The 16,745-nt window shown below is 42.0% G+C and overlaps 1 protein-coding gene across 1 annotated transcript in view; it reads right to left on the reverse strand.

The window, feature by feature from the left end:
* Nucleotides 1-1,049: 1,049 nt before the first annotated feature.
* The window catches only part of PPME1 (protein phosphatase methylesterase 1), a 68,056-nt gene continuing 52,360 nt past the window's right edge, over nucleotides 1,050-16,745 (reverse strand). The window contains exons 9-10 of the mRNA XM_078766131.1: nucleotides 1,654-1,804; nucleotides 1,050-1,423 (exon numbers count right to left, since the gene is read on the reverse strand). Of these exons, the coding sequence (XP_078622257.1) occupies nucleotides 1,124-1,423; nucleotides 1,654-1,804 (451 nt within the window). The 3' untranslated portion in view covers nucleotides 1,050-1,123. The remainder of the gene's footprint in view (nucleotides 1,424-1,653; nucleotides 1,805-16,745) is intronic.

Genomic DNA, 16,745 nt, shown 5'->3' on the forward strand with positions numbered 1-16,745 from the left:
TACCCAAACATCTAATTTAAACTGGGATCTACACATTACGCAAATAGCTAGGTTTGCCTCAAATAAACTAGGAGTCCTGTTCAGATGTCGAAGATTATCCTCCTCTGAACAGTTGCTTCAAAAATATAAAGGATTGATTCGCTCTTGTCTAGAGTACTGCTCTCACATCTGGGGCGTTTCTAGCTCCACATACTTACGGCACAGAATTGAATCCAAAGTTATCCGACTTATCAACTCTCGCAATCTGACCTCAAAATTCGACCCACTCGAATTATGTCGCAAAGTCGCTCACTTTCTCTTTTCTACAGATATTACTTCAGTTTCTGCTCCTAAGAACTTGCTGCTTGTGTACCTCCGCCATTAGCGAGACCACGGAATACTCAACAAGCCACTACATCACATGATTATTGTGTGGCCATTGGCAACTCAAGGGTGGCCTGCTATGATGTTTGTTTCTTCCACAACACTCCCAAACTCTAGAACTCTTTACCTTCTCATGTCTTCCCAAGCACTTAAGACCTTCCCCTTTTCAAAAAGCAGATTTTTTTTACTTCCTCAAAAACTCAGACTATTCTCTCTTTCATCACGTTTCTATCAATGTAGCCCTTTTATTTAAGGCCTGGCCTCGATGAGGACTTTATAATCCATGACTGGAGCCTTCAACATAAAAATTTAAAAAAATGTTCAGCCTGGTGGAGGTACGAGTATGTGCTCCATCGATGCCGTTCTCGCTGAATATTGCAGACAAAGTGACACCACGGCTGGCACTTCTGTGTGTCAATGCGACAAAAAACGAATGAATAGATCATTCATTATGGAGGTTTGAAGTGAAGTCTCCAAATGGATATGTTGTACTATATTTTCGAGCTGATCATCGGTCTCGTTCCCTTTCCGACTGTTAAGTAATCTGTCCATAACATGAACTGCAATTCTCTTTATCGTTTGGGCGTTATGTTGCATTGATTAACAATGATCCTCCAATGTAGCAGGTGATGTACATTGTCCATACTGATAGAATCCCTTACATTGCCTGTGAAAGACAAAATAATATTGTACAAAAAAAGGCACACAGACAATCCAGGTGACCAGAGCCAAACAATTGTTTTGCCATCTTCTATTCAAGTTAAATGAGTACAGTAATTACCTGTGCAAATATAAAGTGCTTACTATCTTCTAGATGGATGAGCATAATATAAATGGCAAACAAGACATGGTGTAAGTGCTCCTGACAATAATAATTGCTTTTACATTTCTTGTTGGATAACTCAAAGAAAAACGATGCGAGAGGTTCACCTGCAAGCAGCAGCATTTTAGGAACAGGACAACTGAGGAAAAGGGAGGACAGGCCACGGAACCAGCCTTCCCAGAACCTCTCGGTGCGCGACAGGTCGATTCGCCATGAGTAGTTCACACTGGTGCCAGTCTGCACAAATGAATAGATAGTTTATAAAAATGCCAAATCCAAATGGTGGACATCTGACAAGTGCAACATAAATATGTTGCATTCGTTTGGCAAAGAATAAGTTTGTTAGTAATGGTTCAGGTTAATAAATGACACTGTTGTTTCACCTGGTAACAACTGGTCGAACAATCATGACCTGGTCTGATGAAACTTTTAAATGCAACTTCAAACAACCAAGTCGCTAAACCTACCTCAGGCTGACTTTGGGGTTGAACGAGTTCATTTGTATTAGGTGGAGCTACCGTCTCTTCTTCCTCCTCCACCTCCTCCTCCTCTACCTCTTCCTTAATTCCCTCTGCCAGTGAGGTACTCAATCCAAAGGCAACCATTGGATTTTCACATCTAAGGTAAAAATTGGGAAAAAAATTAATAGAATAGAACAGCACTCTGACGTTGCGGCATTAATCGATATGCCTCCACCCACATTATTACATAATTATTCATACTTGTACCAAGTTTGATTTAAATCCCTTCACATGTTCTCAAGTATCACATTTTTATACTTGACATGACCTCAGACAAATGTACAAATGAGCGCGCACAGCTGTAAGGACGAAGGACGGGAACAGTGGTGAGTTTGAGGTGAAGGTGGGAGTGCATCAGGGGTCGGTACTAAGTCCACTACTATTTGTAGCTGTGGTGGAGGTGCTGGCTCAGAACGTAAAGGAGGGTTTACCGTGGGAGTTGTTGTATGCAGATGATCTGGTGTTGATTGCAGAAAGTATGGATGGACTGAAGGAGAAGATGAACAAGTGGAAGGAATGTATGGAGACAATAGGTCTGAAGGTGAATATCGGAAAAACAAAGGTGATGGCAAGTGGTAAAGCATGTGGTGAGGTGGAAAGAACTGGGAAGTGGCCATGTGCTGTGTGCAGGAAGGGTGTCAGAGTGAATTCCATTCAATGTACAATGTGCGCTGAGTGGGTTCATCAAAAATGTAGTGGTTTGAGAGGGTCATTAACCAGTGTGGCAGCTACATTCAAGTGTAAGGTGTGCACAGAGGGAGCTGAAGATGGAGGAAATGTTGAGTTGGATCTTGGAGACGGCGTGCAGCTGGAAGGTGTGAAAACATTTTGTTACCTAGGAGACATGCTGAATGGATAAGGTGGATCAGACTCGGCAACGGTTGCTAGAGTGAGATGTGCATGGAAGAAGTTTCGGGAACTGAGTAGCGTGCTGACGAGGAGGGGAGTGTCGTTGAAGCTGAAGGGAAAGGTGTATGCTGCATGTGTGAGAAGTGTTATGATTTATGGGACCGTAACATGGGTAATGAACGTAGAGCAGCAACGAAGGCTGGAAACGGTGGAAATGCGAATGGTTCGGTGGATGTGTGGAGTATCGTTGAGAGAGAGGAAGACAAATGATGAATTGCGAAAGATGATGGGAATAGAGCCTGTGATGGATGCTGTGAAGAGAAACAGTTTGAGATGGTTTGGTCATGTGTTGAGGAAGGATGAAAGTGACTGGTTGAGAAGAGTGATGGAAATGAATGTCGAAGGAAGTAGAAGACAGGGAAGACCGAGAAAGACTTGGCTAAAGATGGTCGAAGAAGAAATGCGGACAAGGGGGTTAACAAGGGGCGATGCAGAAAATAGGGCAAAATGGAGAAGATTGTCATGGGGACCGCAAGGCTAACCCCCGCTCTTGCAGGGAAAATGGCCTTAAAATGCCTGTTGTTGTTGTTGTTGTTGTTGTTGTCATAGTACATGACCTCGGACCTTTGAAACCAAAATCGAATCAGTTCATATTTGCATCATAATACAGTGCCTCCATAAGTATTGGAACAATGAAGTCAAATTTGTTATTATTGCTATTTACTCAAGAAATTTGTATTTCAGATCAGATAGATATGAGGCAAAAGTACAAGTCAGATTTTATTTATTGGGATTTCTATGCATGCAGTGCCTTCAGAAAGTATTCACACCCCTTGACGTTCGCACATTTTGTTGTGTTACAGCCTCAATTGAAAAGACTAAATTGAGATTTTTTTTGTCACTGATACCACATAACAGCAATGGAATTTTTTTTTTTTTTTTACAAATTAATAAAAAATGAAAAGCTGAAATGTCTCGAGTCAATAAGTATGCAACCCCTTTGCTGTGACACCCAAAATGGAGCTCAAGTGCGTCCAATTTCCTTTGATCATCCTTGCGATGTCTCTACAATTTGATTGGAGTCTAACTGTGATCAACTGAATTGATTGGACATGATTTAGAAAGAAACACACCTTTCTATACAAAGTCCCACAGTTGACAGTGAATGTCAGAGCAGAAACTCTACCATGAAGTCCAAAGAACTGTCCGTAGAACTCCGAGATAGAATTGTGAGGAGGCATAGATCTGGGGAAAGGTATAAACCATTTCTGAAAGCGTTGAGTTGTGTTGAAAGAGTGTTGAAAGTTCTCAAGAGCACAGTGAGCTCCATCATTAGGAAATGGAAAGAATATGGAACTACACAGCCTCTTCCTCAAGCTGGCCGTCCAACCAAACTGAGCAAGAAGTACCTTGGTAAGGGAGGTGACCACAAACCAAATTCCCACTCTGACGGGACGACAGAGTCCCTTGGCTGAAATGGGAGAACCTGCCGGAAGGACAACAGTCTCTACAGCACTAAGGAAAATGATCCCAAGCATATAGCCAAAGCACACACTGGAATGGCTTCAGAAGAAGGTGAGAGTCCGTGAGTGGCCCAGCCAAAGCCCAGACTTGAATCCCATTGAGAATCTTTGAAAAGACTTGAAGATTGCTGTTCATTGACGCTCCCCATCCAACTTGACAGAGCTTGAGCAAATCTGAAAGGAAGACTAGGAGAAACGCCCAAAATCCCAAATCACAGGTCAGGTCAATCTTTTGGTACTGCCACTGGTAACGTGTAACCCAGTGCTACTTGCCGCATCGTCGGGTTGCCGGCAAATAAACTGACACCCCTCACTGACTTTGCTAGTGGGGAGGGTGACTGTGACACCATGCCAGGACCAAAAACAACACCTGGTAAAGGGCAGATGTGCTCCCATAGGGAGCCAACGGCCATCCAGTAAGGAGATTGTGTCTCCAAAAAAACACCCATTCCGGGTTGGACTGGTTCAGGTAATATCAAAGACTTCAAAAATGGTAAATGCTACTTTCTTGCTTGAAAAGGATAGAACACGGACAATCCCAATCAGTTGGCATCCATGGGGAGGAGTAAATTACTCTTGAAGAAATGTCCCGCTGAGTGTGGTGAGAAAAGCGGCGCCATTGTTATGACGTCACTGGTACCCAGAGTATCCCAGAAAGTGACACCACTTCCCTCAAGCACAATGGCTGTTGTGTGGGTCTCGTCAGTATGCCCGTGTGTGTGTGTGTGTGTGTGTGTGTGTGTGTCAGAGAGAGAGAGAGAGAGAGAGGGGGAGAGAGGGAGAGAGAGAGAGAGAGAGAGAGAGAGAGAGAGAGAGAGAGAGAGCTCTATTACGAGCATTAGCCCAAGTGTAAAAAATTTTTTATAAATCCAGATGTGCAAGTGCAAAGCTGATACAGACACCCACGAATAGTTGAAGCTGCAAATCACTGCCAAGTGTTCTTCTACAAAGTATTGTTACGTTTGTGGGGGGTTGGGGGGGGGGGGGTAGGCAATACCTGAGTCCAGGTAGAATTGCATAGGTAGTGTGCTCCGACTATCATGAAGAAGAATAAGCCCCATGTATCATAAGTAGGGATCCGGTAGACCATATGTCGTGCAAGCGCGTATCTTCGTTCCCATCACAAGGGGTGGGGTTATGTTAATTAGTTAGGGATTATGGGTAATTAATCCCCTGTATGTAAGGGCCTCTATTTTTCCTCTGTTCCTTATGACACATGCAGCGCACACACATAGCCAGGAAATCGCGCATTCAGCACACTAAATAAAACCAACCAGAAGCAGGACATTGAGCACTACCGCTGATAACACCGAACTGGTGAGCACACAAGCACAGGAGGTCCGTGAGGCCATGCCCCGAAGAGCAATGATTGGTCGAAAATTTGGTTCAAGTAAGGACTGCGAAGATGGCACTCGCTGATAGGAGCGGACCCAGAGACGTCATGCGATGACGTCAGAGCCTTGAGTATAAAGGAACGCTCTGCCTGACATTTTTTCTCTCTCCTCTCTTCTTCGTCCTCTTGAGTCCTGGCCTCAATAACGAACGGTCATGTCCGGACATTTTCCTCTTCTTCCTGTCTCGTGGTTTCTCTCTCGGCTTGCTCTGATTTTCGGGATTCGACGGCGAGTGGTCGGAGTTCATAGCGCTCTTGCGCTGGGAGACGTGGGTGCTGGTGTGGAGCAGACGGCGAGTGGCTGAGCACGGCCTGTTCGCTTTGAACTCGGCAGCTGGAAGTGAGCTGCGCGCCAAGGTCGTTCCTGCGCAAAGATTTCATGCCAACGAGTGTATTTTCGCGTGCAAAGAAGCGGGGCCCGGGACAATTCCTGACGAGGTTCAAGAGCCGAATAGAGCTAAGTGCCACACAAACACATATTTATTTTCAGTTATTTTTCCCATTGTTTGTATTTGATTCTATGTGGGGGCACTCCAGTTAGGACTTAATTTTATCGTGCATCATTTGGTCAATGGCATTTCCTCAATAAAGCCGGTATTTTTGTACATTTTAACTCTGCATCGTTGAGTTGATTGATTATCCAGGTGCGAAGACGTCGGGTGGAAGCCGTCCTGATAAGTTTGTTATCCTCCTTTCCCTCGCGTGTCAAGAATACCGTCATTTTTGGATTGAACGCCTTGGAATAAAGCTTGTTTGGTCATCCGTGTCACCCTGCGGTGTTCACTGCAAGGTAGGCACACAACAGTATTTTTACAGGGGGCTGAATACTTATGTAAGTTAGATATTTCTGCTTCATTTTTAATTTGTTTGTAAAAATTTCTAAAAACATGTTTTCCCTTTGTCATCAATGAGGATTTTACAGCGTAGCCCATAGGGCAAAGCAGTTCAGAACAGTGTTTGTCCGTCCGTATGTATGTGTGTATGTCCCCTCAAACGTATACCAATCAGAGCTGAGGATCTGGTTACATGAAAAGGTGATGTGATTACGTCCGATGTCATTACGGCGTTCAACGGCTGACTCCACACTCCGGCATTTTGACTGCAATGTCGTTCAGGCCGAACATATCGTCGAACCTGTCATATATCACAATCGCCAAGCTCTACCTTTACGTTTTTCATTCAGTGTGATACACAAACAAACCGATTGTTAAAATCATCATCAAATATTGAAAGCATAGACGTTACGGATCTTCCAATGACAGTACGTATAGGCCTTAGACTTCATGCCTTACCTTCAGGCCACTTTGGACAAATTAGCCCAGGTTTCTTAATACAGTGGTGTTGTTTTCGTAATAATAATAATAGCGTTAATACTAATAATATAGTAAATATAATCATAACACTGCAATCCCTTTGTCGTTATTGCAAAGTTTATAGATTGAAGCGGTGTATGGTTCATGATTCAATGATAAGAGGTGTATGGTACAAATAATGCGGAAGTGTGGAATTAGCCTCAGTTTTTTTTAGTAATAGGCATTTTCATAATAATGATAATGTAACGTTAATATTATAGTAAATCTAATCGCAACACTAATCCTTTTGTAGTGATTGCAAAGTTACTAGAGGTTAAAATATATCCTCTTCTGTTTATTAAAGTAGAGGCAGTTTTGTGTCCGGCGGTCACGCTACGTCATTACGTCTATTATGTCATTATGACGGCTGACTCCACTGACCGACATTTTAATTTACAATTACACACGCTCACTACGGGAGCGGCAGGAAGGGTCATTCCTCTTTGGGGTATATAGATTACAGTCGATCTATGGTCGGTCTCAAGAACATTGGGTGTGTTCATTTACCAAGTTTCTTGTGGAGAGAGCACCAAGTGGTTTAAGCATTCGAGCAAGTACTCCATTCAAAATCATTAAGCAACGGCTGGCTTGGCAAGCGCCAGCTAGCTGCTTGGTAAATGAGCACACCCCTGTCTTCCTCCCTTTCAGTTTCGTCTTAAACAGCAGGAAAAGTGGGTTTCATTGGTGGTTTTCAAAACAAAACCTTAATTGGTGGGTTTCAAAAGGCCCCGAAGAAAAACACCACTTTAGCGGCAGGAAGGGTCATGTTATTTACCCAACCCTTGTGGGGTATATAGATTACAGTAGATCTTCGCTCAGTTCTGTAAGTAAAACCTATCTCACGGATGTTGGGATTCCTCCAAATTTATTTGTTTAATGTTATGGACAGCATTAACAACTGTTTAAAAAGCTAATCATATGTGTTTGTGGTTTATAATATTTTACAAGTCCAGCTACACCGCTGTTAGACTTCCGGTCTTGTTTTGTGTAGATTGGTGACAAAAAAATTAAATTTAATCCCTTTTAAATTCAGGCTGTAACAAAATGTGAAAAGGTCAAGGGGTTTGAATACTTTCTGAAGGCACTGTATATGTTTTACCATTGTAGAATAGCACTTTTTATGTTCAGTCTCCCCATATTAGGTAAGCATAAGTATTGGAACAGATTAACTTAAAGTAAATTAAAGTAGTACAATAGTATTTAGCTGCACATCACTTACATACAGTAACTGCATCGAACCCATGAGCCATTGACATCACCAAACTCTTGGTATCTTCCTTTGAGATGCTTGGCTAAGCCTTTACTGCAGCCATTTTCAGTTGTTGTTTGTTTGTTGTTGTTGTTGTTGTGTTTTTTTTTTTGTTTTTTTTTTTTGTATACAAGATCGAGGCTCGTGAAAGAGCGAACATTAATCACACAGAAAGACAAACCGACACATAAAACATATAACATCGGGAGCGGTAGACAAGATGGGGAGAGAGGGGGAAGGACACAAACACAACATTTGAGAGCAGGGACCGAGAGACATGGAGACATCGAGACATCGAGAGATCTGAGAGAGGGCGAGGGCTTTTGGGGGGGGGGCATGGGAAGGGGGTGGTGGGAGAGGTATAAAACATATGGACACTGCCAGGACTTCCAGGAAAGAAGTTGGAATTTCAAACGAGGTGGATCTGGGGTGAATTAGCGGGGGTAGAAAAGATCAAGGTTTTGGATGGGGGAAGATAAGAGATGGTGGTGAACAGCTGTTTTAAAGACCTGGAGGGAGGAGTGGGATTGAAGGGAGTGAGGGAGTTTGTTCCAGAGGCGGGAGAAAAGAGGAATGAAAGAGTGAAGGTGAGCAGAGAGCCGAGATTTCGGCAGTTTAACCATCAGAGGGTTGCTGGCAGATCTTGTGCGACCTGTAGGAATATTTGGGGGACAGAGCACAGAGAGAGCTGGGGGTGCAAGGCCGGAGAGGAGTCGGTAGAAGACAGAAAGACCACCTACCTGCCTGCGGTGAGTGAGTGAAAGGCCCTCAGAGATAGCTTCATCGCGGGAGATTCCAATAATTCTGAAAGCTTTGGTTTCAACAGCGTGAAGCCGAGCTAGGTGTGAGGCAGGAGCACCGGCCCATAGGGGAGAACAGTATTCCATTGAGCTGCGGATGAAAGCCTTGTATGTGGTGAGGAGCTCAGGTGTGCCGAGGAAGGACTTCGCACGACGGAGGATGCCCAGTCGGCGACTGGCTTTGGAGGCCAGCTTGTAAATGTGGTTTTCCCAAGAAAGATCATGGCAGATAGTGAGACCCAAAAGCTTGAGCGACAGAACTTCTTGGAGAGGATTGTTGAGAAAGTAGATGGGAGGGTTGTCCAGTCGATCTTTTCGGAGAGACATAGTAAGAGTGTGAGATTTGTCAGGATTGAAAGACATGTTCCACTTGTTTGACCAGTCTGTGATTTTGTCCAAGTCTTCAGAGAGTGAGGAGGCTGCAGACTGCCGATCTGAGGGAAGAGGAATGGAGCGGCAGAGAGTGGAGTCATCAGCAAAGAGATAGAGAGGATTTTCAAGAGAGTCAGAGAGATCATTGATGAAGACCAGAAAAAGCACGGGGCCCAGAACACTGCCTTGGGGAACTCCAGCCTGAACAGGAAGAGGAGATGAGAGAAACCCATTCAGGGCCACACGTTGACGACGACTAGAGAGGAAGTCCGCCAGCCATGCGTGGAGATTTCCATGGATACCAAAGGAGGAGAGTTTGGTGAGCAGAGCGGGGTGCCAGACCGTGTCGAAGGCACGTGATATGTCGAGGGAGACAGCTCTAATTTCCTGTTTGGCATTGAGGACCTCCATCCATTGTTGAGACAGCAGAAGCAGCATGTCCAGAGTAGAGTGACCTGGTCTGAAACCAAATTGATGATCAGAGATCAAGCCATTGGAGAAGAGGAAAGATTTCATATCCGAAGCAATCATGGATTCCATGACTTTGCTGATAATTGGGAGAAGGCTGATTGGTCTGTAGTTGCTAGGATCTGTTTTTGCACCTTTTTTGTGCAAAGCGGTGATGTTGGCTGATTTCCAAGCAGATGGCAGTTGACCTTGAGCAAAAGAGAGGGGTTGTTTTGGGGGTTTCTGACTTTAGTCTCCTCTTCATCAAGTAAAATGCATGCTCCATTGGATATAAATCTGGAGATTAACTTGGCCAGTCCAAAACCTACTTTTTCCCCTGATGAACTCCTTGGTTGTGTTGGCGGTGTGTTTTGGGTCATTGTCTTGCTGCATGGTGAAGTGCCACCCAATGAGTTTGGAGGCATTTTCTTGTACTTAGGCACACAAAATGTTTTTGTACACTTCCAAATTCATTGTGCTGCTGCCATCATTAGTTACATCATCAACTAGATGGTATTCATAGAATATTTACCCTGCACAGTCAACTTGGTGTGAGCCAACTCTTCTATTTTTGAATTTTTTGATCCAATATGGCTGCCAGACCACGTGAGCGATGACATCATAAATTAATATTCTCTAAATAATTGTTGCATAGATCATGCTCAATAAATTTCAAACTGATCAGACTAAGCGTTGTCCCTGTCAAATTATGACATCATAATTATGGCACCAATGACGTCATCGTTAACAATACCTATTCCCCATATGGAGTTATTTACAATGAGCCACGTTTCAATTTTCAAAATGCTGACACGGCACACGCTTTACTTTACTGAAATGCAGACACAAATGTTATATTTTCGTCAAAAATCAGAATTTTGCCAAATCTGTTTTGTCCATGTGTTAATATACCTTAGCGATTGACAAATCTGAAATCAGAATTTTATTTGAGGTCAAAATTACCCCGTGAGATCGCTCCGTACTTTGCCTGCTCGTCATGTGCATGTGATAATTAATTCTATGGCCACTCTAAAAGACTTCTTCTTCACGCAATAACAACTTCTAGCTTCCAGACCGTACATCCAATCATCTTGAAATTTTGCACACATGTTACACTTCATTACCTCTACTATAATATAAAGTTTCACGTCGATCAATGAAGCGGTTCAAGAGTTATACTTTTAAAAATATTTTCGTTTAATTATTTTTATCTGCCAAACCACGTGACCTATCGCAAATTCCAAAAGGTCATTTTAGTAGACCGATATGCTGAACAAATCTGTGAAGGTTCCCCTCGATAGGATGAAAAATGAGGGATGAGCTTGGTTTTAAAAGTTAATGCTTAAAATGTCATAACTCCGAAACCATGTGACGCATGACTTCCTGCTAGCTGACTTTTTTGTTTGTCATGGGTATGCGATTCTGCCTGCAAAGTTTGGCCTCGATCTGTTCAGTCGTTTCGGAGAAAATTGGATTTTAGTGGTTTTTCACTCAAAACAATATGGCGTCCGAACCACGTGACCTACGACGTCATTATAATTTTCATTTCTGCATCAATTTATGAGCGGAGAGAAGAATTAATGTTGTGAGCGGAGAGAAGATGCTCAAGAAATTTCATCCTGATCGGATAAAGTTTTTTACTTGTCGAATTATGATGTCATAACGACGGCACCGATAACGTCATCATTCACATATGTTATTCCGCATGGAGAGTTATTTGCAATGAGACCCGTCTCAATTATTTCTGTGCAGCGGTTTTTGAGATGCAGTGGTGCAAAGTTTTTTGGGTTTTCCAAGATGGCGCCCATACCACGTGACATGCGACGTCATAATATTCACTAAAACATTCTACAGGAGGAGTCCCTCCTATGGTGAAAATTTCATGTCAATCGGACCAATGGTTGCCGAGAAAATGAATTTTTAAAATGCAGACACACACTTACGTATGTACGACGTATGTACGTACGACGTATGGATGGACCCGAATGCTTAACCCTGCCTTTCACTTCGCGAGTGCAGGGTAATAAAGATGAGTGAGCCAGTTCCAGAAGAAACCATGCAAGCCCAAGCCTTGAACACAACCTCCACCATGCTTCATAGATGAGTTAGTATGCTTTGGATTATCTGCAGTTCCTTCCTTTCTCCACACTTTTGCCTTTCCATCACTTTGGTAAAGGTTTATCTTAGTCTCATCTGTCTATAATATTTTGGTGCAGAACTCTACTGGATCACCGCTGTACTTCTTGGCAAAAAAAATTCTAATTCTAATCTATATTTGGTGCTGATGAGAGGTCAGCATCTTGCAGTGTAGCCTTTGTAATTCTGTGATTTTTGCACTGAAAACCTTTAATAAGTCATATTTTTGTTGAAATTTGAAAACCTTTAATAAGTCATGTTATTTGACTTTAATAAGTCAAATAACACAGCATATTTTTGTGTAATTACATTCCATAACATACTAATCATAAAATAAAATACCGAACAAACAAAAAAAAAAAAAAGTAAAAGTGGTGTGCGTAAGGTAGCAGGGCAGCCTGTGTACAAAAGTGGTGTGAGAACCGGCACATCCTGCGACCAGAGATTGTTGCAGGAAGTCCCACGTAGGGGAGGTGGGCGTGACCAAAGTCATGGGGCGGTCCGTAGGCGAGTGACTTCTGCGGAGTTTTTCGCAGCACGAGAAATGGTCGTGGCAGACACGGAGGGATTTCCCATGAGGAATGCATGGAATGCCAGTGCACATTTGTCCACGTTAAAAATAAAACGTTATGGAGATTTGCTTCGCTGCCTTTTTATTTTCATGATAACTTTCCATGTCACGCGCGACATGTATTTAATGCATCTCCAGCGACGGAGCTATCGGATCTTCAAATGTGAAATCCAAGGTGTGCACAGCACAGGCAGAAGGCAAAGGATTAAGGAAGAGAGCGAAAGGACAGAAGCAAGTTGCATGAAAGAACTAGAATGGCACTCGGTAGAGCACATACCTCCGCCAGGCTGAATAGTTTATGTTTTGTATCCCACTGATAGGCCGGATCTGGATTCAGACCTGAAGCAAAATCTAATCAGCTTGGTCTTGTCACCTAACCAACTCGTCCACCAAGTTTAGTCATAACTCGTCCATAACTTTTTTAAATATGATGTTGTATATCACTTTTCGCCGGGTCTCTCAATGGTGAATAATCACTTAAAAATTAAATAATTCTCTTATCCGAATACATATTCAGATTTTCAACAAAATCAAATGGATTATTCCTACAACCTGCCCACCAAATTTAGTCCAAATCCGTCCACAACTTTTTGATATAATATTATCCTATATTGTTTTTGCCCCTACCTCCTAATTGTGAAGAATACCTAAAATATTCTACAAGCTGGATCTGAATCCGGATCTTCACCAAAATCAAATAATTTCATCCTGGTCACATACACTACCTCTCTGCCAAATTTCGGCTGAATCCGTCCACAACTTTGAGATATCTTGTTCACAACCAGACAAACAAGAAGACGTCATGCAGAGCACAATACTTGCAAAATCCACCCATCCACCACTCCCCCACCTCTCCCCCCTCCTTCCCCCAAAAGGTTTCCATTAATCCATCAAATTAGCCATTTCATCAAGATTAAAATTGACGATCTTGATCAAAGCTCCACGATTTTTCAGATGAAAATTGATGATTTTAGAAGTTTGACCTAGAGTTGACCTTTAACCTCAAAATAGTTGGTTTCCCAATGCAGTGAGGCACTATGAAAATGCTGTTCAATTTCCAAGTCAATCGGATGAAAATTGACGGATTTGCAGAGGAAAATTGATGATTTTGGAAGTTTGACCTTGAGTTGACCTTTGACCTTTTGACCTAAAAAACGTTGGTTTCCTATGTTAGTGACTCGATATACAAATGCTGTGCAATTTTCAAGTCAATCAGATAAAAAAATGGCAATTTTAGAAATTCGACCTCCAGATGACCTTTGACCTCAAAATCAATAGGCTTCTCAATTGTGACGAACTCTACCACTTGAAGTTTCATGACGATCGGTTTAAAATAGTGACCTGTAGGCGAGTGACAAACAGACAGAATAACAAACGCAACCGATCAATATACTTGAAGACAGACAGGCAAGTAACAAACAAACAGACAGGGGTGAAAACATAACCTCCATCCCACCTTATTTGGCAGAGGTAATAAATGAAGACGAATGGTATGAAGATAAATGAATCTGCAAAACGCAAAGGAGAATGAAAGAAGGAACGAGCAAGCAAAGTGAAGCAAAAGGAATTGCAGACGGAAGGACTCATAGAGGGCAGGACAAGAGGAAAGAAGGATGAGATGAGACTCGAGTTTGTGTGAAGGTACTGTAATAATAATAATAATACTCCATCGAGCCCTGAACAGAGTCAGTAACCCTCTTAAGCTGCAAAGGCTTGAATGGCTCAATCATTATACGCCCTTCTCCTTCAGAGATTGGAACAGCTTGTTGTACATCAACAATATTATTGAGCGAAGTGGCTTTGTTTGCTTGGTGTGCTTGACATCTCTGACGCCATCTAAAAGCAACGGTGGATCGACACCAATACTGTAAACCCTTTTCTTCTTCACCAACCGCAGGACTTCATTTACACACGTCATTGCGTTTTAAATGTGAGTGAGATTAATTTTGTTCTGGTTTAAACACCATCATCATAACCAGCACATTGAAAGGAATAATCACCGCAAGTACCGACCGGCAACGTTAAATGGAAATACCACGACGGTATAAGAAAAGTAATCCCCTGTGACGTTATAGTAAAACGACGTTGTAGGAAGTGACGTTATAGAATAACTTACTGTATTTACTATGCCCAGTTGTTGTGCTATGGTTATAATTGAATTATTCTGTTCTTTCAGCTTCCAAATTTCTTGCTTTTCTTTCATAGACAGTTAGTCCTCTGGTCTTCATGTTGGTTTGCACCTACTAACACCCAAAGCAAAAGAAAAGGTTAAAACCAAGACTGGACATTCACAGCCCTTTTGTGTGTTAACAATCAATGCAACGAGAAACACCTGACAGTCATTTGTTGCAATACTTATGCTTACCTAAAATGGGGGGTGGGGCAGACGGAACATAAAAGTGCTATTGTTCTACAATGGTAAAACATATTTACATATAAATACCAAGAAATAAAAGCTGACCTTCTGGACTCTTGCCTCATGTTTATCTTTTGATCTCAAATCCAAATGTATTGAGTATATAGCAATAATACCAAATTTGGCTTCACTGTTCCAATACTTATGGAGAGCACTGTATATACTTATACCACTTTTGATCAAAATCTCATCACTGATGCACAAGTTAGCGTCATAACAGAATTTTTACCTAACGGGACCTCTAGCCTTTGACCTCAATATCTAATCTGTTTATCTTTAAATCAGTATTTATACTTGTACCAAGTTTGACTTGGTTTCCTTCAGCCATTCTCTCGAGTCATCACGGAAACAAAAACCTATTACACACTCTGACCTTTGCCCTCTTGATGCAAAACTCTAATCAGTACATCTTTGCATCATTATATATATACAGGTACTTGTACAAAGTTTAGTCAAAATCCCATCACTGGATCACATTTAGCTCGGTAACATATTTAAAAAAAAAAAAAAGCGGGACCCCTGACCTTTGACCTCATAATCGAATCAGTTTAATCTTTGCATCATTATACGTACTTGAACTAAATTTGACATAGATACCATCAGTCATTCTTAAGTTATCGCAGTGAAAAAAGCCCATCACGGACAGACAACCCAAAAACATAATGCCTCCGGCGACGTTGTGAGCGGAGGTAAAAACCCCACCTGTTTGGATGCACAGCCAAGTACAACTATGTTTTACAGTAAATCACAAAATTGTACATTTTGAGTAATCCTACTATTAATTTGCAATTGGTCACTGGCTTTGACACCAATACAATTTTTTATTACGGGCTCTGGGCATCAAAAAGCTACATACGAGTATCTCGAACAAACAGTTTCAAATGGAGCGCTTCGCTGCTATTAGAACATTTAAATTGCATCAGATGTGGCAATAAATGTGAATTGTTGCTCTCTACTTACCGGCCCGATGATAGAAGATGCCATTTGCCTTTTTGCCACTTGCATCCCTACCCCATTTAGAATCCCGTGCGCGCACAAGCAACTTGCTAGTTACATAAATGTTACGTTACAAAATGTATGGAAAAATAGGCTGAGTTTTTTTACAAGCAGTTAAAATGAAATGACTGCAAAATTGCACATGAGAGGGAAGGTGGTGAGGACGGACACAGCCTGGGCTGCCGAGTAATAAAATAAATAAATAAACCATACCACACATAATGATAAACTCAATGGTGAAGAATCACTTAAAAATTAAACAATTTTCGTATTTCATATATCTGACCTATAAGTGGAATACAAAACATAAACTGTTCAGCTTGGTGAAGGTATGCGCTCTACCGAGTGCCACTCTACTTTGTTTTTTGATAATTTTTGAAATGCAAAGACGTGCTGATTAGACTTGGTGCTATGATACCAAGCTACAACACATCGCTGTATTTACAGGGTTTTTGTGCCGATGTTTCCTCGAGACATACTCTTATATAAAGAACTCAGGTAAAGGTAGCTCAGCAAGGGTATTAAGTGAAGCATAGCTACATGAGAGTTCAGGGGACAGATAAGTATTTGAAAGGTCAGCAGGCTGTGTATAAAACAATAGTCTCACAACCACAAGAGACTTGATTCTTGGCCAATGTTTGAGTACGCCCTTGAATCAATACACTCGCTCATCGCAACCGTGTAACAAGACACCTTCACTCTCGTTTAAACAAACTGTAAATATGCCATGCCGAGGCATTCGTGAACCGCTTTTAAAACATCCCAGCTCTTTGAACTTCAGAAGTCATACATGCATCATGCGAGTAATGAAAACCATTCTCAAAATAGCTCATTCAGGACCAAGTATTAATGTGACAATTGAGAGGCTACTTCCTGGTGGCTTGTTAGTGAGAATAACAGGAGCGTCTGCGATAACATGAATGCAGAATCACTC

This window comes from Myxine glutinosa, chromosome 12, assembly GCF_964187855.1.
Source record: "Myxine glutinosa chromosome 12, kmMyxGlut1.1, whole genome shotgun sequence".
Lineage (NCBI taxonomy): Eukaryota > Metazoa > Chordata > Myxini > Myxiniformes > Myxinidae > Myxine > Myxine glutinosa.